The sequence below is a fragment of the Salmo trutta genome, chromosome 20 (genome assembly GCF_901001165.1).
Source record: "Salmo trutta chromosome 20, fSalTru1.1, whole genome shotgun sequence".
In the NCBI taxonomy this organism is placed as follows: Eukaryota; Metazoa; Chordata; class Actinopteri; order Salmoniformes; family Salmonidae; genus Salmo; species Salmo trutta.
This window is the reverse complement of record NC_042976.1, coordinates 39,516,187-39,540,957: the sequence shown is the minus strand read 5'-3', so window position 1 is coordinate 39,540,957 and position 24,771 is coordinate 39,516,187. Positions and strand designations below refer to the sequence as shown.

The 24,771-nt window shown below is 42.9% G+C and overlaps 1 protein-coding gene across 1 annotated transcript; it reads left to right on the top strand.

Annotated features, from left to right (window-relative positions):
• Positions 1–9,098: 9,098 nt before the first annotated feature.
• Positions 9,099–24,568, top strand: LOC115156035 (D-3-phosphoglycerate dehydrogenase). Its single transcript, XM_029703236.1, has 12 exons — positions 9,099–9,386; positions 10,073–10,224; positions 11,204–11,269; positions 11,411–11,465; positions 11,633–11,731; positions 11,814–11,946; positions 12,061–12,209; positions 18,482–18,634; positions 22,957–23,095; positions 23,395–23,522; positions 23,638–23,854; positions 24,159–24,568. The coding sequence occupies exons 1-12, from the start codon at positions 9,249–9,251 to the stop codon at positions 24,311–24,313; spliced, it is 1,584 nt and encodes a 527-aa protein (XP_029559096.1). The 5' UTR covers positions 9,099–9,248; the 3' UTR covers positions 24,314–24,568.
• The last annotated feature ends 203 nt before the right edge of the window (positions 24,569–24,771 follow it).

Here is a 24,771-nt window from a genome sequence, read left to right as displayed (position 1 = left end):
CAAAAGATTTAAATGAATAGAATGAACTAATTCAAAGAACGAAAAAATAAATAAAATAATATAGGCCTAAATGCTCAAGCTCACACACATTCGTTCTGACTGTCTGCTCAGACTAACAGCCTCACCTGTTGTTCTTGTCAATCAGACACGCAGTGTCAACCAATGAACCAAGGATGTGTGAGGGAGGGCCGAGCCAACTCACTCACAGTCACACACTTAGCAGCCGAGGAGAGAGTAAGGACAGCTGTGAAAACAACAGCTGGAAAATGAGTCGGAAGCACAGTAGCATTTGGATGCATTTTAATCATGTAGACAATGTTAGAGCACGGTGTAGAATTTGCCAAAACAAAATCTCATATAAAGCCGGTTCTGCACACAACCTACACCGACATATGCGAACTGTGCACCCAACTGTGAAGCTAGCTGTAGCGGAGCTTCGAGAAACTAGTGGGCCTGCTAGTGATAGTGGTGGAGCCAACACCTCCACACATGGAGATGTTTCCACTCAGTCAAGTAGACCTACGACCCACAGCAACGCAGTCTTCTATGGACCAGTTTATGCCAAAGTCTATGTCTGTAGCAAAACAAGGCCACATTGATATTGCATTGGCTAAAATGATTGCCACCGATTTCCAGCCATTTTCGATCTTGGACGACAGGTTTTAGAAATTATAGCAATAGTCTAACTCCAATGTACACAACTACAAGCAGGAAAACCCTTTCAAAATCACTTATTCCACAACTGTACGAGAGCACAAAGGCTTCAGTGTGGGAAAGAGTCCAAAAAGCTACTGCAGTTTGCCTGACCACTGACTGCTGGACATCAAGGGTAACCACTTACATGTCAGTTACATGTCACTTCTTTGAAGATTTGTCGATGTCTAGCTGTCTTCTGGACTGCTTTGAGTTCAGCGACAGACACCTCAGAGAACTTGGCAGAGGAACTGTTGAGAATGGCAAGTAGATGGAAAAGTGGTCTGTTGTGTTAGCGACAATGCAGCTAACATAACCAAAGCCATGAACATTTTAAAATGGACCCATCATCCATGTCTTGCCCATACAATCAACCTGATTGTAAGAGATGCTCTGAAGGTGATGAAGCCCACTGTGGACAAAGTGAAAGCTGCTATGGAATACTTCCACAGGAGCACAGTAGGTGTTGAAAAACTAAAGTCGACACAACGCCAGATGGAGATGCCTGAGCTGAGGCCTAAACAAGACTGCACTACAAGGTGGAATTCAACATTTTACATTTTACCCTGCCTGGCCATTGTCAATGCACCTGTTGATGCTCTGACCCAAGAGGAATGGGAGGTGGTGGAGGTTTGCAGAGTCCTGGAACCCTTTGTGCAGGTCACTGTGGAGATCAGTAGAGAGAGGTACAGTAAGCAGTTATTACTACATCCTTATTTAATGCAGTATTATAGATGTATATGAGCAGTAGATTAGAATGTAGTATCAGTAGACAAAACATGAGCCTGAACTAATAAGTTACTGTTCTCTCTTTTCAGCTATGTGACAGCCTCAAAAATGATACTCCCGTGTAAGGGTCTGCAGCGAATCACAGCCAGCCGCCAGAGAGAAGCAAATGTAACCACGGGAATGTGACAGAGTTGATGGACACCCTATGTTCATCAATGGACAGAAAGTTCCACAGAATATCATTTTTATTACACTTTTATTTTACCTTTATTTAACTAGGCGAGTCGGTTAAGATTTTTATTTTATTTTCAATGACGGCCTAGGAACAGTAATCACGCGGTATCGGAAATCGCTGCACTTGACCCCAGGTTTAAGAAGTTAGCCTTCAGTGACGCCAGAGTGATTGATGAGGCTCTTCAAAGAATAACCTCAGCAGCAGGGAGGGACAGCCCCAGCAGTCAGCTGGCTCAGGCACCAGGGCAACAGGAAGAAGAGGGATCAGATGGAGCAGAAGCACCAGCAGTAGTGCCACAAACGTCTGGTGTTTGGATGCTGGTTGACGAGAGAGCAACTGGGGATGCAGCACGAAGGAATCCCTCAGCAGATATCATAATGGAGGTCCGATCCGCTGAGCTGGTGGAAGAACAAGGCCTCTGTCTACCCACGGCTTACTAAAGTCATGACAGGGAGACTCTGCAAAGTGGCCACATCCGTTCCCTCTGAGAGGGTCTTCTTGAAAACGGGACAAATAATTACTGAGAGAAGAAACTGCATCAGCCCCTCTAAAGTGAGGCAGCTTGTATTTCTGAATGTAAATCTCTCATAAAAACAAAATGTGGTCAGCATTGCTGTGTGCTGCTGGTTATAACATGGCAATAAAGAAGAGAGAGAAAGGGGGGACCTGTTTAATGTTTTAAGTGGGATGCTGCAGTTTTGCACATTGTTATTTATTTTTCTTTGATAAGGTGCAATATTCTATTATGTTCAGATTGTATTCATTTTGAATTGTTACATTTATATGCTCTTTGTTTATATACATAAAAAAGTTATACTTTAAATGCACATGTATAATAGCATCCTTCTTTTTTACATTTATTTCAATTTGTGGGATGCTGCAGTTTTGCAAATTATTTATTTTTATTTGATATGGTGCAATATTCTATTATGCTGTTTCAGATTGTATTCGTTTTGAATGGTTAGATTTATATGCATTACATTTACATTTACATTTAAGTCATTTAGCAGACGCTCTTATCCAGAGCGACTTACAAATTGGTGCATTCACCTTATGATATCCAGTGGAACAACCACTTTACAATAGTGCATCTAAATCTTTTAGGGGGGGGGGTAGAAGGATTACTTTATCCTATCCCAGGTATTCCTTAAAGAGGTGGGGTTTCAGGTGTCTCCGGAAGGTGGTGATTGACTCCGCTGTCCTGGCGTCGTGAGGGAGCTTGTTCCACCATTGGGGTGCCAGAGCAGCGAACAGTTTTGACTGGGCTGAGCGGGAACTGTGCTTCCTCAGAGGTAGGGAGGCGAGCAGGCCAGAGGTGGATGAACGCAGTGCCCTTGTTTGGGTGTAGGGCCTGATCAGAGCCTGAAGGTACGGAGGTGCCGTTCCCCTCACAGCTCCGTAGGCAAGCACCATGGACTTGTAGCGGATGCGAGCTTCAACTGGAAGCCAGTGGAGAGAGCGGAGGAGCGGGGTGACGTGAGAGAACTTGGGAAGGTTGAACACCAGACGGGCTGTGGCGTTCTGGATGAGTTGTAGGGGTTTAATGGCACAGGCAGGGAGCCCAGCCAACAGCGAGTTGCAGTAATCCAGACGGGAGATGACAAGTGCCTGGACTAGGACCTGCGCCGCTTCCTGTGTGAGGCAGGGTTGTACTCTGCGAATGTTGTAGAGCATGAACCTACAGGATCGGGTCACCGCCTTGATGTTAGTGGAGAACGACAGGGTGTTGTCCAGGGTCACGCCAAGGTCCTTAGCACTCTGGGAGGAGGACACAAGGGAGTTGTCAACCGTGATGGCGAGATCATGGAACGGGCAGTCCTTCCCCGGGAGGAAGAGCAGCTTCGTCTTGCCGAGGTTCAGCTTGAGGTGGTGATCCGTCATCCACACTGATATGTCTGCCAGACATGCAGAGATGCGATTCGCCACCTGGTTATCAGAAGGGGGAAAGGAGAAGATTAATTGTGTGTCGTCTGCATAGCAATGATAGGAGAGACCATGTGAGGATATGACAGAGCCAAGTGACTTGGTGTATAGTGAGAATAGGAGAGGGCCTAGAACAGAGCCCTGGGGGACACCAGTGGTGAGAGCACGTGGTGCGGAGACAGATTCCTGCCACGCCACCTGGTAGGAGCGACCTGTCAGGTAGGACGCAATCCAAGCGTGGGCCGCGCCGGAGATGCCCGGCTCGGAGAGGGTGGAGAAGAGGATCTGATGGTTCACAGTATCAAAGGCAGCAGATAGGTCTAGAAGGATGAGAGCAGAGGAGAGAGAGTTAGCTTTAGCAGTGCGGAGAGCCTCCGTGACACAGAGAAGAGCAGTCTCAGTTGAATGCCCAGTCTTGAAACCTGACTGATTAGGATCAAGAAGGTCATTCTGAGAGAGATAGCACTAGAGCTGGCCAAGGACGGCACGTTCAAGAGTTTTGGAGAGAAAAGAAAGAAGGGATACTGGTCTGTAGTTGTTGACATGGGAGGGATCGAGTGTAGGTTTTTTCAGAAGGGGTGCAACTCTCGCTCTCTTGAAGACGGAAGGGACGTAGCCAGCGGTCAAGGATGAGTTGATGAGCGAGGTGAGGTAGGGGAGAAGGTCTCCGGAAATGGTCTGGAGAAGAGAGGAGGGGATAGGGTCAAGTGGGCAGGTTGTTGGGCGGCCGGCCGTCACAAGACGCGAGATTTCATCTGGAGAGAGAGGGGAGAAAGAGGTCAAAGCACAGGGTAGGGCAGTGTGAGCAGGACCAGCGGTGTCGTTTGACTTAGCAAACGAGGATCGGATGTCATCAACCTTCTTTTCAAAATGGTTGACGAAGTCATCCGCAAAGAGGGAGGAGGGGGGGAGGGGGAGGAGGATTCAGGAGGGAGGAGAAGGTAGCAAAGAGCTTCCTAGGGTTAGAGGCAGATGCTTGGAATTTAGAGTGGTAGAAAGTGGCTTTAGCAGCAGAGACAGAAGAGGAAAATGTAGAGAGGAGGGAGTGAAAGGATGCCAGGTCCGCAGGGAGGCGAGTTTTCCTCCATTTCCGCTCGGCTGCCCGGAGCCCTGTTCTGTGAGCTCGCAGTGAGTCGTCGAGCCACGGAGCAGGAGGGGAGGACCGAGCCGGCCTGGAGGATAGGGGACAGAGAAAATCAAAGGATGCAGAAAGGGAGGAGAGGAGGGTTGAGGAGGCAGAATCAGGAGATAGGTTGGAGAAGGTTTGAGCAGAGGGAAGAGATGATAGGATGGAAGAGGAGAGAGTAGCGGGAGAGAGAGAGCGAAGGTTGGGACGGCGCAATACCATCCGAGTAGGGGCAGAGTGAGAAGTGTTGGATGAGAGCGAGAGGGAAAAGGATACAAGGTAGTGGTCGGAGACTTGGAGGGGAGTTGCAATGAGATTAGTGGAAGAACAGCATCGAGTAAAGATGAGGTCAAGCGTATTGCCTGCCTTGTGAGTAGGGGGGAAGGTGAGAGGGTGAGGTCAAAAGAGGAGAGGAGTGGAAAGAAGGAGGCAGAGAGGAATGAGTCAAAGGTAGACGTGGGGAGGTTAAAGTCACCCAGAACTGTGAGAGGTGAGCCATCCTCAGGAAAGGAACTTATCAAGGCATCAAGCTCATTGATGAACTCTCCAAGGGAACCTGGAGGGCGATAAATGATAAGGATGTTAAGCTTGAAAGGGCTGGTAACTGTGACAGCATGGAATTCAAATGAGGAGATAGACAGATGGGTCAGGGGAGAAAGAGAGAATGTCCACTTGGGAGAGATGAGGATTCCAGTGCCACCACCCCGCTGGCTCGATGCTCTAGGGGTATGCGAGAACACGTGGGCAGACGAGGAGAGAGCAGTAGGAGTAGCAGTGTTATCTGTGGTAATCCATGTTTCCGTCAGTGCCAGGAAGTCTAGGGACTGGAGGGTAGCATAGGCTGAGATGAACTCAGCCTTGTTGGCCGCAGACCGGCAGTTCCAGAGGCTGCCGGAGACCTGGAACTCCACGTGGGTCGTGCGCGCTGGGACCACCAGGTTAGAGTGGCAGCGGCCACGCGGTGTGAAGCGTTTGTATGGCCTGTGCAGAGGGGAGAGAACAGGGATAGACAGACACATAGTTGACAAGCTACAGTCAAAACTGTTCGCTGCTCTGGCACCCCAATGGTGGAACAAGCTCCCTCACGATGCCAGGGCAGCGGAGTCAATCACCACCTTCCGGAGACACCTGAAACCCCACCTCTTTAAGGAATACCTGGGATAGGATAAAGTAATCCTTCTAACCCCCCCCCCTTAAAAGATTTAGATGCACTATTGTAAAGTGGTTGTTCTACTGGATATTATAGGTGAATGCACCAATTTGTAAGTCGCTCTGGATAAGAGCGTCTGCTAAATGACTTAAATGTAAAAAATGTAAATGTACAGAAGAGGCTACGCTAATGCAAAGGAGATTAGAATGACAAGTGGACTACACGTCTCGAATGTTCAGAAAGTTAATCTTACGTTGCGAAAATCTTATTGACTAAAATTACGAAAATGATACAGTACTGCTGGCTGGTGGAGTAGGCTAGCTAGCAGTGGCTGCGTTGTTGACTTTGTTTGAACGTGTAGCTGGCTAGGTTCCCTCGATAGTTTCAGTACTACACCTTGTCATGATACAAAAGCAACTTTGTAGCTAGCTAACATAACACTAATCAAGACGTTCCTTTGTAATGTATTTAGTTTCTACAATGCTGCTCGTCGGTAATAGTTGGCTAGGTATGGAACAATGGCGTCGCGGGGGACGGAAATAGCTGGCTAGCTAACCTCGATAATTACTAAACTACACAATTATCAAGCTATGACAAAGACAACTATGTAGCTAGCTAGCTAACACTGCACTAGTCAAATTGTTCCGTTGTAATGTATTAGTATCTACAGCGCTGCTAGTCGGTAACGGTTGGCTAGCTAGCAAACCCACTAGCTAGCAGTGGGTTTGATGACTAGGTAGGTTGACTAAGTCTGGAGTCTGGACAAGGCGTCGCGTCGCGGCTGGCTAGCTAACCTCGATAATTACTCTAAACTACGCAATTATCTTAGATACAAAGACAGCAAAGACAACTATGTAGCTAGCTAACTAACACTAATATGCACTTTGTTACATACATTAAAATGTTATATTTTAAATGCAAATGTTTAATAGCATTCTTTTTCATAACAAACCAATGCATTTTTAAATACATTGTGGTTAAGGTAGAGTATGATTTCATTTAATAATTTAATTAGAATTGTTTTAACACCAATCATAGTCAAACTATCGCAAACTGTTTGACTTGAAAAAATACAAAATATCATTTTTTTTAAAAGGGCCGTTTAAAGAGCCGTTTGGAAGAGCCGGAATGCCCATCACTAATTCCTGTTGCTTTGTGCGGATGCAGAATAAAAAAAGGCCCGCGATGAAGACATCTATATCAGTCCGCTAATAGTGAAATGGTTTTTAACCAAATGTATTTGAGTGTTTACCAGCATTTGTAACTTGAATCTGATAATTATGTGTACAAAAAGTTAATATTGCTTGATATGTTTTCCAGTTTCTTGAAGTACTTTGCAAATGCAGCTTATTTCGATGTGAAAATCGCAATGGTCTATTCATTCATTTTCAGTAGACTCTTTTCTAGAGCAGCTTATAGTAATGAGTGTATACATTTTCGTACTAGTTCCCCTGTGGGAATCAAACCCACAACCCTAGTATTTCAAATGCTATGCTCTACCAACTGAGCCACATCCTCACGTCTCGGTGTACTCAATTACTGTGTTGTGCATTGTTATTCTTCATGGTGATGGAATGTCTACAGGTGACCTCAGGTGCATAGCCTCTCATTATTTGGATGCTTCCTTTAGACTCCTTGTATTTATTCCCCTGGTTCAAACTACTTGAATTCGGAGCCATTCGGCTTTGGGAAAAATAGTGGCTTGTCGAGATCTGGTGGTTTGCATCTCTACATTTTTCCCATCAACTGCATGCACTGGAAGAAACGGAAAAAAAACAACAGTGTTATGGTCATGGTTTAACAATGATGTTTTGCTGTGGTATGCTATGCATAGTTGTTGCTTTAATATTTGTACATTTGTTTCTAGAGCCATACTGCAATTGAGCTTCGATTCACGTTTAGCTGGAGTATTTGGCTGTTTTGGCTTCCAGAGTCAATTCGCCATCAAATAGAACATGTAAAATCCTTGGACTTTAAGGAGTGTGCATAATTAGCCTAGTGCTTGCCCAGCTACATGTACAAACAATACAATTAGGTAAACTAGATATCTATTCAAGATAATACACAGATCACCTGATGCATAATGTTGCATTTTTAAAAGGGAGAAATGATAGATCAGCTAACTGCATGACCAGAGTGTCACGTTCGTCGTAGGAAGGAGACCAAGGCGCAGCGTGGGTATCGTTCCCCATCTTTTATTTTAATGTGAAACTTTGCAAGACAAACAAACTATAAACAAAACACAAACCGTGACGACAGAGGTGTTACATGCACTAACTCAAAATAATCTCCCACAAACACAGGTGGGAAAAACAACTGCTTAAATATGATCCCCAATTAGAGACAACAATGACCAGCTGCCTCTAATTGGGGATCATACAAAAACCCCAACATAGAAAAACTGAAACTTGAACCAAACAACATAGAACTAGATAAACCCCCCCAGTCACGCCCTGACCTACTCTACCATAGAAAATAAGAGCTCTCTATGGTCAGGATGTGACACATAAAGACTGGGTAAAGTTAGGGGTGGCGTTTGACACTACAGCCTAATTGAGGTGCTTAAGTCTGTGCTTGACTTAGGAAGCCTATCACAGACTTTGAAAGCTGTCTCACTAAGTTTGAACTGATGTTCTTGAGAAATCAGCTACAAATGTTTAAGGGAGGGAGTGGCTTGCACTCAAATACACATTTTCTTCAGTTTTGAAAAATGTAATTAAAAACAATCATCAGTCTTTGAAACAGATAATCAGCAGAATTGTATTACTATTGTACAACATTGCCAGGTGATTATTGCACAGTATTTCTGGTCCAACAAGTTATAGCAAATATAATTGATGTGGTTCCAGCCAGGGGCGGTTCTGGGGGGGGGGGGGGGCAGTGCCCCTGTGACAACAATTTTGGACCCCCTTGTGGCCCCCCTAAATGTGGAGTATGAAATAATTTTTACATAACTAATTTTTGCTATCGTTCTTTTTTTACATCCGTTATTAGACAGTGGCAACGCGGAACACTAATGATTATGAACATGGCATTTTGCCTGCTACTGCCTGCAATGCAGTGAAGAAAACAATATGACAACAATAACGTCTAATGTAACTGGCCACTCTAACAGTACAACTGGCCCCTGCTTGGCCCCCCAGTTGAAATGGTCTAGAACCGCCACTGGTTCCAGCTACAGTATATATTGCCTCTCCCTGTTTCAGCATCACGTCAGAACACTGGAGATGAGAAGAGGCGGGTTTACTTTGAAAGGGGCAGTCCTTAGCTGAGTATTTTATTTTATTCAAAACCAACTGATCTGACAACTTTTCAGCGAGTCCATCAGTTTACGTAAAAGGGTTCACCCATTCAAGTGTGAAATTTTACCCAACTGTTGAGAGAACAGCAAAATGGCCCCAATATCCATCAAACGCATTTTAATCAGTGAAAGTGTTGATCCTTGTTGTAAGAAGATCCTGCAAGAAAATGGAATCCAAGTTACAGAGAAGCAAAATATGAGTAAGGATGACTTGATTGCGGAGATCAAGGTAAGGGTTTACATATTTTTTCTCATTTGCATGAATTCCTCGTATGACACATTTATTAAGGCATGACGGCATTTTTGTTCCACGATGTCTTTCTAAAATGTGAAAACTTTCACAGTTGGTATCAAATGTATAATAGTTTAGTCATTGGTTGAATAACCTCATCAAAAGTCCCTCTGAAGAAAAAAACTATGATTTCTGCGTTTCAGACAACTGGATTTTATTTTGCGGATGATTTACAGCAGTTGAAGTTCAGTGGATTCTTGCATGTGCGATCTTGTCCTCCTCTCTTTGGTGTCGCGCTATAGTAGTACAGCCTTCTTGGAAATATGATGCAACTGCGCCAAGTATTTTCTGATTTCCCTCGTTTGGCCGACTATAGTCTATAAACACTATAGAATTACATTTAGACTGGGGCTTTCTTCCCATTCTACCTAGTACTTTCAAAATGTAGACTATACATAGTTTGATCAATTACACCAGAGGCCACTCATCTAATATTTAGCTTGTCTTCCTCATGACACCATGTGATGCCAAATCAATAACGAATGCGTTTGATTAATGCAAAAATTCCATCTATATAAGCTCATTCCTTATCTCATCAAATTACTCCAATGAACAATAGATAATTTTGTCATGCACTGGCATCACTATGCATATCATCTTTTTTCCTTTTCAATCCCCTCCAGGACTATGATGGCCTGGTGGTTCGATCTGCAACAAAAGTGACAGCTGATGTCATCAATGCTGCTGGTAACCTCAAAATCATTGGAAGAGCTGGGACAGGCGTTGACAATGTGGATGTGGATGCTGCCACTATAAAGGGCATAATTGTCATGAAGTAAGTTTGCAAAATAATAGTGTCATTCGAAATAAGTTCTAAGTCATTGATACATCTGTGTTTCGTTTTAAGGAAACTCCTACAGTTGAAGTCGGAAGTTTACATACACCTTAGCCAAACATATTTAAACTACATTTTTCACAATTCCTGACATTTAATCCTAGTAACAATTCCCTGTCTAAGGTCAGTTAGGATCACCACTTTATTGTGGAATGTAAAATGTCAGAATAATAGTAGAGAGAATGATTTATTTCAGCTTTTATTTCTTTCATCACATTCCCAGGGGGTCAGAAGTTTACATACACTCAATTAGTATTTGGTAGAATTGCCTTTAAATTGTTTAACTTGGGTCAAACATTTCGGGTAGCCTTGCACAAGCTTCCCACTGGGATTGACTTGCACTTTTTGGCACCAAAGTACGTTCATCTCTAGGAGACAGAACGCGTCTCCTTCCTGAGCGGTATGACGGCTGCGTGGTCCCATGGTGTTTATACTTGCGTACTATTGTTTGTACAGATGAATGTGGTACCTTCAGACGTTTGGAAATTGCTCCCAAGGATGAACCAGACTTGGGAGCAATTTGACTCATATTATGTCAATTGGCCTATCAGAAGCTTCTAAAGCCATGACATCATTTTCTGGAATTTTCCAAGCTTTTTATAGGCACAGTCAACTTAATGTATGTAAACTTCTGACCCACTGGAATTGTGATACAGTGAATTATAAGTGAAATAATCTGTGTGTAAACAAGTGTTGGGAAAATGACTTGTGTCATGCACAAAGTAGATGTCCTAACCGACTTGCCAAAACTATAGTTTGTTAACAAGAAATTTGTGGAGTGGTTGAAAAACAAATTTTAATGACTCCAACCTAAGTGTATGTAAACTTCTGACTTCAAGTGTATGTTTAAATCAAATCACCACAGACCAGTCTTTTCCCTGAATATTAGACTATTGTATGTGTCATTACCCTCTTCTAGCACACCAAGTGGCAACACCATCAGTGCTGCAGAGCTGACATGCACCCTGTTGATGAGCCTCTCAAGGTAAGATGATACAGATGATACAGAATACCTCTCGGGCATTGGTTAGACATTGCTTTGCACTATACACCCCCATCTGTACTTTTCATCCTACTTTTACAGGAAAGTTTGATATAACTTAATTCAAAACCATTCTCTTCCTAGACATGTGCCCCAAGCAGCCATGTCCATGAAAGCAGGGAACTGGGATCGTAAAAAGGTAAAGAGTATTTTGGCTTCCCTTTTAATTTGACACACAGAGCAATTGCTGTCACGTGGTCTGCCCCAGTGTCCATCCAATCATCAATAATTCAATCTGATTCGTAAATCTATGGTGTCTCAAACTCTTCAGGAACCTGGGTCAAAGTTGCGTTAATGATTTTTCAGTTCATGGGCGCAGAGATGTACGGCAAAATACTTGGAATAGTTGGACTTGGAAGAATTGGAAAGGAAGTCGCCAGCAGAATGCAGTCCTTTGGCATGAAGGTTGGTTCATAATCCTAGTAAAACGATCTTTAAAAACTGCCTACTGTAGCACGATAGTGGTAACTGAATTTGCATTCGACAGACCATCGGCTATGATCCAATCACCCCTCCTGAGGTGACTGCTACCTGGGGGGTGGAGCAGATGTCCCTGGAGCAGCTGTGGCCCAAGTGTGATTACATCACCGTCCACACTCCCCTCATGCCTTCTACAGCTGGTGAGTTTTATAGAGGTGGCATGTTTGTAATACTGGAGGGTATAAAGTGATTACATCGATTATCAAACAAAAAACATTATTTTCCACTTGAGGTTAAATTGTTGTTTCTCCTAGGACTACTGAACGACACGTCATTTGCTAAGTGCAAGAAAGGTGTAAAGGTCGTGAACTGTGCACGCGGGGGCATCATCGATGAGGATGCTCTCCTCAGAGCTTTGGAGTCTAGACAGTGTGGAGGGGCTGGCCTCGATGTTTTTGTCGAGGCAAGAATACCACATCACATCATTTTTAAAACAAGCCATAGAAAGTTGGTTGCAGTTTAATCCACAAGAAAAGACAGAACAAATATTACAACAAATACTATGGTTAAACTGAAATATATTAATTAATAGAAAAAAAACATTTATTTTGGGAATCAAAAAAAAGGTATAATCTTTGTAAATTATATCATAAATAGGACTGGTGGAGTTATGTCACACATGCAGCTAACAAAAGATATATTGAAATGTCTGCTCTATCCAAAATTACAACCAACTAATTGGAGCATTACCGCAAACGTGGTAGGGGAAGAAAGTAAGGAACTTGTCTGTGCATTAAAGATATAATAACAATAATAACAAAGCAAAAACAGGTTTTTAGACATTTTTGAAAATTTATAAAAAACAACAAAACTGAAATATCACATTTTACATAAGTATTCAGATCCTTTACTCAGTACTTTGATCAAATCCAAATCAAATTGATTGGTCACATACACATGTTTAGCAGGTGTTATTGCGGGTGTAGCGAAATACTTGTGTTTCTACCTCCGACAGTGCAGTAATATCTAACAAGTAATATCTAACAATTTCACAACATATACCCAATACACACAAATCTAAGTAAAGGAATGGAATTAAGAATATATAAATATATGGACGAGCAATGTCAGAACGGCATAGACTAAGATATAATAGAATTCAGTATATACATAAGAGATGAGTAATGCAAAATATGTAAACATTATTAAAGTGACTAGTGTTCCATTTATTAAAGTGGCCAGTGATTTCAAGTCTATGTAGCCTCTAATGTGCTAGTGATGGCTATTTAACAGTCTGATGGCCTTGAGATAGAAGCTGTTTTTCAGTCTCTGTCCGATGCACCTGTACTGACCTCACCTTCTGGATGATGGCGGGGTGAACCGGCAGTGGCTTGGGTGGTTGTTGTCCTTGATCAGCTTTTTGGCCTTCCTGCGACATCGGGTACTGTAGGTGTCCTGGAGGGCAAGTAGCTTGCCCCCGGTGATTCATTGGGCAGACAGCACCACCCTCTGGAGAGCCCTGAGGTTGTGGGCTGTGCAGTTGCCGTACCAGGTGGTGATACAGCTCGATAGGATGCTCTCAATTGTGCATCTGTAAGAGATTGTGAAGGTTTTAGGTGCCAAGCCAAATTTTTTCAGCCTTCAAAGGTTTAAGAGGTGCTGTCTGTGTGGGTAGACCATTTCAGTTTGTCAGCGATGTGTACGCCGAGGAACTTGAAGCTTTCCACCTTATCCACTGCGGTACCATCGATGTGGATAGGGGGGTGCTCCCTCTGCTGTTTCCTGTAGTCCATGATCATCTCCTTTGTTTTATTGACGTTGAGTGAGAGATTATTTTCCTGGCACCACACTCCCAGAGGCCTCACCTCCTTTTGTAAGCTGTCTCGTCATTGTTGGTAATCAAGCCTACTACTGTTGTGTCATCTGCAAACTTGATGATTGAGCTGCAGGTGTGCTTGGCCACGCAGTCATAGCAGAACAGGGAGCACAGGAGGGGGCTGAGCACTCACCCTTGTGGGGTCCCAGTGTTGAGGATCAGTGAAGTGAAGGTGTGGTTTCCTACCTTCACCACCTGGGGGCGGCCCGTCAGGACCCAGTTGCACAGGGCGGGGTTCAGACCCAGGGCCTCGAGCTTAATGATGAGCTTGGAAGGTACTATGGTGTTGAATGCTGAGCTATAGTCAATGAACAGCATTCTTACATAGGTATTCCTCTTGTCCAGATGGGTTGAAGCACCTTTGACAGCGATTACAGTCTCAAGTCTTCTTGGGTATGACGCTACAAGCTTGGCACATCTGTATTTGGGGAGTTTCTCCCATTCTTCTCTGCAGATCCTCTCAAGCTTTGTCAGGTTGGATGGGGAGCGTCGCTGCACAGCTATTTTCAGGTCTCTCCAGAGATGTTAGACCGGGTTCATAGCCTTCCCCGTAGCTCAGTTGGTAGAGCATGGTGTTTGCAACACCAGGGTTGTCGGTTCGATTCCCACGGGGGGCCAAGTACGAAGAAAAAAAAAATGTATGAAATGAAAATGAAATGTATGCATTCACTACTGTAAGTTGCTCTGGATAAGAGCATCTGCTAAATGACTAAAATGTAAAAAATGTAAAATGTTCAAGTCCGGGCTCCAGCTGGGCTGCTCAAGGACATTCAGAGACTTGTCCCGAAGCCACTCCTGCATTGTATTGGCGGTGTGCTTAGGGTCGTTGTCCTGTTGGAAGATGAACCTTCGCCCCAGTCAGAGGTTGTGAGCGCTCTTGAGCAGGTTTTCATCAAGAATCTCTCCGTTTATTTTTATTTATTTAACCTTTATTTAACTAGGCAAGTCAGTAAAGAACAAAGGCCGTCATTGTAAATACGAATTTGTGAGGATGGCACCGACAGAGAGGGCTGCCTCGTTTCTAGTCCTTAGGAAACTTTGCAGTATTTTGTTTTTTTACAAGCATTTCGCTACACTCGCAATAACATCTGCTAACCATGTGTATGTGACCAATAAAATGTAATTTGGCCTACACCGGCCAAACCCGGACGACGCTGGGCCAATTGTGCACCGCCCTATGGGACTCCCAATCACAGCCGGTTGTGATACAGCCTGGATTCTAACCAGGGTGTCTGTAGTGACGCCTCTAGCACTGAGATGCAGTGCCTTAGACCGCTGCGCCACTCGGGAGCCCATTCATCTTTCCCTCGATCCTGACTAGTCTCCCATTCCCTGCTGCTGAGAAACATCCCCAGAGCATGATTCTGCAACCACCTTGTTTCAACCTGGGGATGGTGTCAGGTTTCCTCCAGACATAACGCTTGGCATTCAGGCCAAAGAGTTCAATCTTGGTTTCATCAGACCAGAGAATCTTGTTTCTCTTCACCTCCCTGACCAAGGCCCTTCTCCCCCAATTGCTCAATTTGGCGAGGCGGCCAGCTGTAGGAAGAATCTTGATGGTTCCAAACTTCTTCCATTTAAAAATGATGGAGGCCACTGTGTTTTTGGGGACCTTCAATGCTGCAGAAATTGTTGGTACCCTTCCCCAGATCTTTGCCTTGACACAATCCTATCTTGGATCTCTACGGACAATTCCTTCGACCTCATGGCTTGGTTTTTGCTCTGACATGCACTGTCAACTGTGGGACCTTATATAGACAGGTGTGTGCCTTTCCAAATCATGTCCAATCAATTGAATTTACCACAGGGGGACTCCAATCAGGTTGTAGAAACATTTCAAGGATGATCAATGGAAGCAGGATGGACCTGAGCTCAATTTCGATACTCATAGCAAAGGGTCTGAATACTTATGTAAATAAGGTATTTCTGTTTTTGTTTTTTTAAACATTTGCAAAAATGTCTTAACTTATTTTCGCTTTGTCATAGGGTATTGTGTGTAGATTGAAGAGGGAATTTATTTAATTTAATCGATTTTAGAATAAAGCTGTAACGTAACAAAAATGTGGAAAAGGTTAAGGGGTCTGAATACTTTCCGAATGCACTGTATGTACAGTACCTGTCAAAAGTTTGGAAACATCTACTCATTCAAAGGTTTTTCTTTATTTTTACTGTTATCCACATTGAAATAACACATGGAATCGTGTAGTAACCTAAATATATCACAGACAGTGTCACCAGCAAAGCACCATCACACCTCCTCCTCCATGCTTCATGGTGGGAACCACACATGCAAAGATCATCTGTTCACTTACTCTGTGTCTCACAAAGACATGGCGGTTGGAACCAAGAATCTCACATCTGGACTCATCAGACCAAAGGACAGATTTCCACCGGTCTAATGTCCATTGCTCGTGTTTCTTGGCCCAAGCAAGTCTCTTTTTCTTATTGGTGTCCTTTAGTAGTGGTTTCTTTGCAGCAATTCGACCATGAAGGCCTGATTCACACAGTCTCTTCTGAACAGTTGATGTTGAGATGTGTCTGTTACTTGAACTCTGTGAAGCATTTATTTGGGATGCAATTTCTGAGGCTCGTATCCCTAATGAACTTATCCTCTGCAGCAGAGGTAACTCTGGGTCTTCCTTTCCTGTGGCAGTCCTCATAAGAGCCAGTTTCATCATAGCGCTTGATGGTTTTTGCGACTGCACTTGAAGAAAGTTCTTGAAATTGTCCATATTGACTGACGTTAATGTCTTAAAGTAATGATGGACTGTTGTTTCTCTTTGCTTATTTGAGCTGTTCTTGCCATATTATGGACTTGGTCTTTTACCAAATAGGGCTAACTTCTGTATACGCCCCTACCTTGTCACAACACAACTGATTGGCTCAAACACATGCATTCCAGGTGACTACCTCATGAAGCTGGTTGAGAGAATGCCAAGAGTGTGCAAACCTGTCATCAAGGCAAAGGCTGGTTACTTTGAAGAATATAAAATATATTTTGATTTGTTTAATACTTTTGGTTACTACATGATTCCATGTGTGTTATTTCATAGGTTTGATGTCTTCACTATTATTCTACAATGTAGAAAATAGTAAAAATAAAGAAAAACCCTTGAATGAGTAGGTGTGTCCAAACTTTTGACTGGTCTGTATATGGGGATACAACCATCCCAGCTCTGCAGATTTCAGTAGATAATTTGTTTTGGGACTGTCCATCTGTTGATTGTTTTTGATTGCAGGTTCAAGAATGGGTGAAGAAATGCAACATTTACCTGAAGCTAACTCTGCAAATAGCAATGCTAGGTGATTTGAAAGTCATAGTCAATTGATTTAATAACACTCAGCAAAAATTATCTTTAATTTACAATCTGTAGAAACTATGAGAACAAGGTTCAGAACTTTTGTGATACAGGAGAGTTGAACAATATATGGCAAATAGAAATCAAAACCGGATGGTCTTCAGAGATGGATAGGAAGGATTGAGGGTAGCTGAAGGATGGGACTAAAAACAAACAAGATAACTAATGCAAAATATACTGTCTGTAAAATGAATATAGTATGTATAAGTTGGAAGTAGAACCTAAAATGTTGTTTACAATAGTTTACTCCAATTAGGGGGGAGGGTTAGGGGAAAATAATAAAGAAAAAATATATATACACTACCATTCAAAAGTTTGAGGTCACTTAGAAATGTCCTTGTTTTTGAAAGAAAAGCAAATTTTTTGTCCATTAAAATAACATCAAATTGATCAGAAATACAGTGTAGGCATTGTTAATGTTGTAAATGACTATTGTAGCTGGAAATGGCTGAATTTTAATGGAATATCTACATAGGCGTACAGAGGCCCATTATCAGCAACCATCACTCCTGTTACAATGGCATGTTATGTTAGCTAATCCAAGTTTATCATTTTAAAAGGCTAATTGATCATTAGAAAACCCTTTTGCAGTTATGTTAGCACAGCTGAAAACGGTTGTGCTGATTTAAAGAAGTAATACAACTGGCCTTCTTTAGACTAGTTGAATATCTGGAGCATCAGCATTTGTTGGTTCGATTACAGGCTCAAAATGGCCAGAAACAAAGAACTTTCTTCTGAAACTCGTCACTCTATTCGTGTTCTGAAAAATGAAGGCTATTCCATGCGAGAAATTGCCAAGAAACTGATGATTTCGTACAGCGCTGTGTACTACTCCCTTCACAGAACAGCGCAAACTGGCTCTAACCAGAATAGAAAGAGGAGTGGGAGGCCCCGGTGCACAACTGAACAAGAGGACAAGTACATTTGAGTGTCTAGTTTGAGAAACAGACGCCTCACAAGTCCTCAACTGGCAGCTTCATTAAATAGTACCCGCAAAACACCAGTCTCAACGTCAACAGTGAAGAGGCGACTCCGGGATGCTGGCCTTCTGGGCAGAGTTCCTCTGTCCAGTGTCTGTGTTCTTTTGCCCATCTTAATCTTTTATTTTTATTGGCCAGTCTGAGATGTGGCTTTTTCTTTGCAACTCTGCCTAGAAGGCCAACATCCCGGAGTCGCCTCTTCACTGTTGACAGACAAAAAATGAGCTTTTCTTTCAAAAACAAGAATTTCTAAGTGACCCCAAACGATAGTGTATATATTTATTTATTTATTTACAAAATATATCCATATTTATTTACAAAAATATATGGGGGATTGGAAATTATACAGACAATTACATTGATAGAAGCCACAATATATCTGCAATATTAAAGCTGATTTACCCACAAAAAAAATAATCACTTAAACCACAAATATTTTATTAATTTATATTTTATTTTACTTGTCTTCCCTTCAATATTGCCAGTCTCACTTACATCATGGCGTTACATTCTTTCCCAGGAACCCCCAAAGAACCGTGCCCTGGTGAACCATCCCAATGTGATTAGCTGTCCTCACCTGGGAGCCAGTACAAAGGAGGCCCAGGCACGCTGTGGGCAGGACATCGCTCTGCAGATTGTGGACATGGTGATGGGCAAGAGCTTGGTTGGAGCAGTGAGTTCTTCTCTCCTATTACAGTCAAGCAAATGCCTATAGGTGCCCGATTCTAATAGGTTTTTTCTTTGATTGTTTCAGTGTTGCAATGGTTAGAAAAACTGTTCCCTTCAGACCTTGAAACTTTCCCGAAATGAACGTGTTAGTAACAATGTAACACAAAATGTAACCCTCAAGGTTGTTCACAAAGGATTCTAATGATACATTCTTGCAACGAAAACTATATTCAATATTGAGTCATACTTTGCAATACAATTAAGACAGTTAAAATCAAATCGCATTTTATTTGTCACATGCTTCGTAAACAGGTGTAGACTATCAGTGAAATGCTTTCTTACAGATCCTTCCCAACAATGCAGAGCGAAATAGTGGGAAATAATATAAAAATGATAACACAAGGAATAAATACACGATAAGTAACGAAAACTTGTCTATATACACGGACTACCAGTACCAAGTCTATGTGCAGGGGTACGAGGTAATTGAGGTAGATATGTACATATAGGTAGGGATAAAGTGACTAGGCAACAGGATAGATAATAAACAGTAGCAGCAGCGTATGTGATGAGTCAGAAGAGTTAGTGCAAAAGGGGTCAATGCAGATAGTCCGGGAAGGTTTTTGGTTAACTATTTAGCAGTCTTATGGCTTGGGGTTAGAACCTGTTCAGGGGACGGTTGGTTGTTTGGTTAGTTCGTTTTACACATGAAGTGTAGTAAAACCGATTGGGCAAAAACAATGCATCTCAATGCAATAGAGCTTCTTGATACACTTTTCAGTTCCTCATTCCAAATTATAAACCGGGTGGTTCGAGCACTGAATGCTGATTGGCTGAAAGCCGTGGTATATTTAAGTGAAAATGCCCGAGAAGCCGGTGTTTGGAGGACATTGGAACAGGTGTTGTAACTACCAATTGGATACCAACATTTTTTTTTTTATGTCTCGCGGGCTGGAATGAAGTGCCCGGCGGGCCGGACAACTGACTAGGTATCCCCCTTTTCCTAACTTACAGCCATGTCAAACAGTGTAGCCAGAATAACAACAAAGTAGCTGCATTTGCAGTTGTATAAGCTGTTTTCTAGTGACATTTATTTGGATACATCCATAACAATGAGCTAATGAGGCGAGATTTCGCCTGGCATAGAAGTGCTCTCTGGTTAGGATACTGTTCAGAAGAGCTAGCCAATAACACATCAAACACAATCTCTCCAAACTGAAGCTGGAAAGACAGAAAACTAGCTGCACTTCATTTTACCTGTTTGGTGTGTGTGAGTGAGTGAGTGAGTGTATTTATATATACAGTACCAGTCAAAAGTTTGGACACACCTACTCATTCCCGGGTTTTTCTTTATTTTTACTATTTTCAAAACTTTGAAATAGCACACATTGAATCATGTAGTAACCAAAAAAGTGTTTGGGATGTGTTGGGCCACAGAGTGAAGGAAAAACAGCCAACAAGTGCTCAGCATATGTGGGAACTCCTTCAAGACTGTTGGAAAAGCATTCCAGGTGAAGCTGGTTGAGAGAATGCTAAAAGTGTGCAAAGCTGTCATCAAGGCAAAGGGTAGCTACTTTGAAGAATCTCAAATATAAAATATATTTTGATTTGTTTAACACTTTTTTGGTTACTACATGATTTAATGTTATTTCATAGTTTTGATGTAGTCACTATTATTCTACAATGTAGAAAACGGTAAAAATAAAGAAAAACCCTTGAATGAGTAGGTGTTCTAACAGTTTGTGCGTGTGTATATATATATATATCTCACAAAAGTGAGTACACCCCTCACATTTTTGTAAATATTTGAGTATATCTTTTCATGTGACAACACTGAAGAAATGACACTTTGCTACAATGTAAAGTAGTGAGTGTACAGCTTGTATAACAGTGTAAATTTGCTGTCCCCTCAAAATAACATAACACACAGCCATTAATGTCTAAACCGCTGGCAACAAAAGTGAGTACACCCCTAAGTGAAAATGTCCAAATTGGGCCCAAAGTGTCAATATTTTGTGTGGCCACCATCATTTTCCAGCACTGCCTTAACCCTCTTGGGCATGGAGTTCACAAGAGCTTCACAGGTTGCCACTTCCACTCCTCCATGACGACATCACGGAGCTGGTGGATGTTAGAGACCTTGCACTCCTCCACCTTCCGTTTGAGGATGCCCCACAGATGCTGTGGGGCATCTGTGTGGCTCAGTTGGTAGAGCATGGTGTTTGTAACGCCAGGGTTGTGGGTTCGATTCCCACGGGGGACCAGTACGGGGAAAAATGTCTGAAATGTATGCATTCACTAGTGTAAGTCGCTCTGGATAAGAGCGTCTGCTAAATGACTAAAATGTAAAAATGTAAGATGCTCAATAGGGTTTAGGTCTGGAGACATGCTTGGCCAGTCCATCACCTTTACCCTCAGCTTCCTTAGCAAGGCAGTGGTCGTTTTGGAGGTGTGTTTGGGGTCCTTATCATGTTGGAATACTGCCCTGCGGCCCAGTCTCCGAAGGGAGGGGATCATGCTCTGCTTCAGTATGTCACAGTACATGTTGGCATTCATGGTTCCCTCAATGAACTGTAGTTCCCCAGTGCCGGCAGCACTCATGCAGCCCCAGACCATGACACTTCCACCACCATGCTGGACTGTAGGCAAGACACACTTGTCTTTGTACTCCTCACCTGGTTGCCGCCACACACGCTTGACACCATCTGACCACAGGACATGGTTCCAGTAGTCCATGTCCTTAGTCTGCTTGTCTTCAGCAAACTGTTTGCGGGCTTTCTTGTGCATCATCTTTAGAAGAGGCTTCCTTCTGGGACGACTGCCATGCAGACCAATTTGATGCAGTGTGCGGCGTATGGTCTGAGCACTGACAGGCTGACCCCCCACCCCTTCAACCTCTGCAGCAATGCTGGCAGCACTCATATGTCTATTTCCCAAAGACAACCTCTGGATATGACGCTGAGCATGTGCACTCAACTTCTTTGGTCGACCATGGCGAGGCCTGTTCTGAGTGGAACCTGTCCTGTTAAACCGCTGTATGGTCTTGGCCACCGTGCTGCAGCTCAGTTTCAGGGTCTTGGCAATCTTCTTATAGCCCAGGCCATCTTTATGTAGAGCAACAGTTCTTTTTTTCAGATCCTCAGAGAGTTCTTTGCCATGAGGTGCCATGTTGAACTTCCGTGACCAGTCAGTATGAGGGAATGTGAGAGCGATGACACCAAATTTAACACACCTGCTCCCCATTCACACCTGAGACCCTGTAACACTAACGAGTCACATGACACCGGTGAGGGAAAATGGCTAATTGGGCCCAATTTGGACATTTTCACTTAGGGGTGTACTCACTTTTGTTGCCAGCGGTTTAGACATTAATGGCTGTGTGTTGTGTTATTTTGAGGGGACAGCAAATTTACACTGTTATACAAGCTGTACACTCACTACTTTACATTGTAGCAAAGTGTCATTTCTTCAGTGTTGTCACATGAAAAGATATAATCAAATATTTACAAAAATGTGAGGGGTGTACTCACTTTTGTGAGATACTATATATATATATATATATATATATACGCTGATTCATGATTTCGACTCACTGAGAAAAGCTGCCTGCCTGTCTCATTCCGACTCCCAACACGTTCATTACTATGCGACAGCTGGAGATCAAATTTGACTATTGAAATATTGTTGCAGGCTCCACCTGTTAATGAACAGTGAAAAGCTTACTTACGGGCCCTTTCCAACAATGCAGAGAGAAAGAAAATAGAGAAATAATAGAAAAGTAAAACACGTAATAATAAATACACAATGAGTAACAATAACTTGGCTATATACACGGGGTACCAGTACCCAGTCGATGTGCAGGGGTCCAAGGTAGATAGGTACATGTAACTAGGAATAAACAGTAGCAGCAGTGTATGTGACGAGTAAAAAAGTTTGTGCAAAAAGGGTCAATGTAGATAGTCTGGGTAGCTATATGGTTAGATATTTAAATAACCTTTTAGCAGTTGTATGGCTTGGGGGTAGAAGCTGTTCAGGGTCCTGTTGGTTCCAGACTTGGTGAATCGGTACCGCTTTCTGTGTGGTAGCAGAGAGAACAATCTATGACTTGGGTGGCTGGAGTCTGACCAATTTTAGGGCCTTCCTCGGACACTGCCTGGTATAGAAGACCTGGATGGCACCTGGTATAGAAGCTTCTGTAGCACCTTGTGGTCGGATGCCAAGCAGTTGTCATACCAAGAGGTGATGCAACCCATCAAGATGCTCTCAATGGTGCAGATGTATTACTTTTTTTGATAGGTTACATGTTGTGCAATTTGGTGTGTGCAGGTGAATGCCCAGGTTTTGGCAAGCACATTCACCCCTGAGTCTCACCAGTGGATCAAACTTGGAGAGGCCATAGGAGCTGCGCTGAAATCATGCACCACCTCTAAACAACCCTTCAGCCAAGTCCAAATCATAACTCAAGGTAAGCACTGCAAGGCATTAGACTGTGTCCTAATATCCTTCAGTTGCTTCATTTTCTCTGAAACTGCTGATCAGGCTTGATAGATGAAAAGATGTGTTAACATTACATGACCACTGTTCTCAGATCAGTGATCATAGGGTAAAGGAGACGATGGATGCCATTCAAGCGCACATGTATTAGTGGAAGATTTTGTTGTGCTTTGGTTTGTCTACCCCTAGTGGTATAATGGTGTAAATCACGAAAGTGTGGGCTCTGGCCATGCAAACAGAACATGGTCTGTTGTTTTTATCACAATCTAGGAGACTGCTTGAAAGATTCCTCGGCTTACATGACCTCAGCAGTAATGGTTGGATTACTTAGTGATGGGTCCCAGAGTTGCCCCAACCTGGTCAATTCACTGACCCTGGCCAAGGAATCTGGAATCACGGTAAAATGGCCCCCATTGACACTTGGCTAAAGGTCATATTTTATTAATGACCTATCTTGTGTAATATAAATAAATAATCTTATTTGAGATGGATGACGTTCTTTTTAAATCTCAGGTAACCAGAAACCACAGTGAGGGTCTGACTCAAGGTGCATGTGAGGTGGAGATCTCTGTCAACGGCTGCAGCTACAGAGCTACTGGTTCAGTCCAGGGAGGAGTACCAGTCTTGTTGGAGCTGAACCACAGCGTGTTCCGACAGCCGGTCTCTCTCACTGGCAACCTGCTGTTCTTCAAGGCCGTGGCGTCTCCTCCGCTCCTGCCCTCTGTGACTGGTGAGAAAGCTATTTTTTCACATTGTAACCTCACTATTGACTAATTGAGCCATTCTGTCTAATCAGCACAAGATTAGCAAGTTATACCGCCTTTTTTTTTGCTACTTATTTGACATAATCAAACTTGAATGATTTCTCTTTTCAGTCTGCATTCTTAACTCTTACTTTTTCTGCCTTTTCCCATCGGGATGTCTTTACACCAAGCTAGCACTTGACAGCAACCTTCTCATGGCTGTAAATGCAAGATGACCAGAATAACTGTTGACACGTATTTTACCTTGACTGTCTCCCACTCTTTCCTCAGGTTTCCTGGCTACGGCGGGAGTGGAAATGGAGTCATTCAGTGCCCCTGCAGCTCGTAGTGGAGATCAGTGGTACTGTGTGGGGTTATCCTCTCTCTTGGGGGACCTCGGTGCCTTAAAACCTTTAGTGAAAGCAGCAGCACAGGTCTCTGTGTAAATGGCAGTGAGAGCGCATTGTTACAATGCTGAAGGACCAGTAGAGCATTCCAATGTCTAAAAATCTAACCACTGAAGATTTGAGTTATCTAAATGGTTTCTTTTGGCCTTTTAGCGTTTCAATACTTAGTTTGCAACACGTAGAAAGTATTTGTTTTATTTAACATTACACATCTAGAAAAAAATACTAAAAAGGTAATTTCTATTGTAGAGATGCTGACTGTGTAGAACTTAATAAATACCTGTTACATTATTACAATTGTTTTATATTTTCTTGTATTCTCTACTTGCCGATTTTGCTAAATTTTCTCAATGTCAACACACCGGGAGGAAGGCAGCTGAAATGGAAAACAAAAAAAACAATCATTCTCATCTGACCAATAAACTCATATGGATTTGCTGTGCACCCTAGGTTTCTATGGTGACTAGCCTATTTCTAGAATAAAATATTCCCTTGGG

Excerpts from the sequence above, each read along its gene's own strand:
- LOC115156035 (XM_029703236.1), top strand. The coding sequence starts at position 9,249 with ATGGCCCCAATATCCATCAAACGCATTTTAATCAGTGAAAGTGTTGAT. Across the intron at positions 9,387-10,072 it reads ACTTGATTGCGGAGATCAAG|GACTATGATGGCCTGGTGGT; the intron begins GTAAGGGTTTAC and ends AATCCCCTCCAG. Across the intron at positions 11,947-12,060 it reads CCTCATGCCTTCTACAGCTG|GACTACTGAACGACACGTCA; the intron begins GTGAGTTTTATA and ends TGTTTCTCCTAG.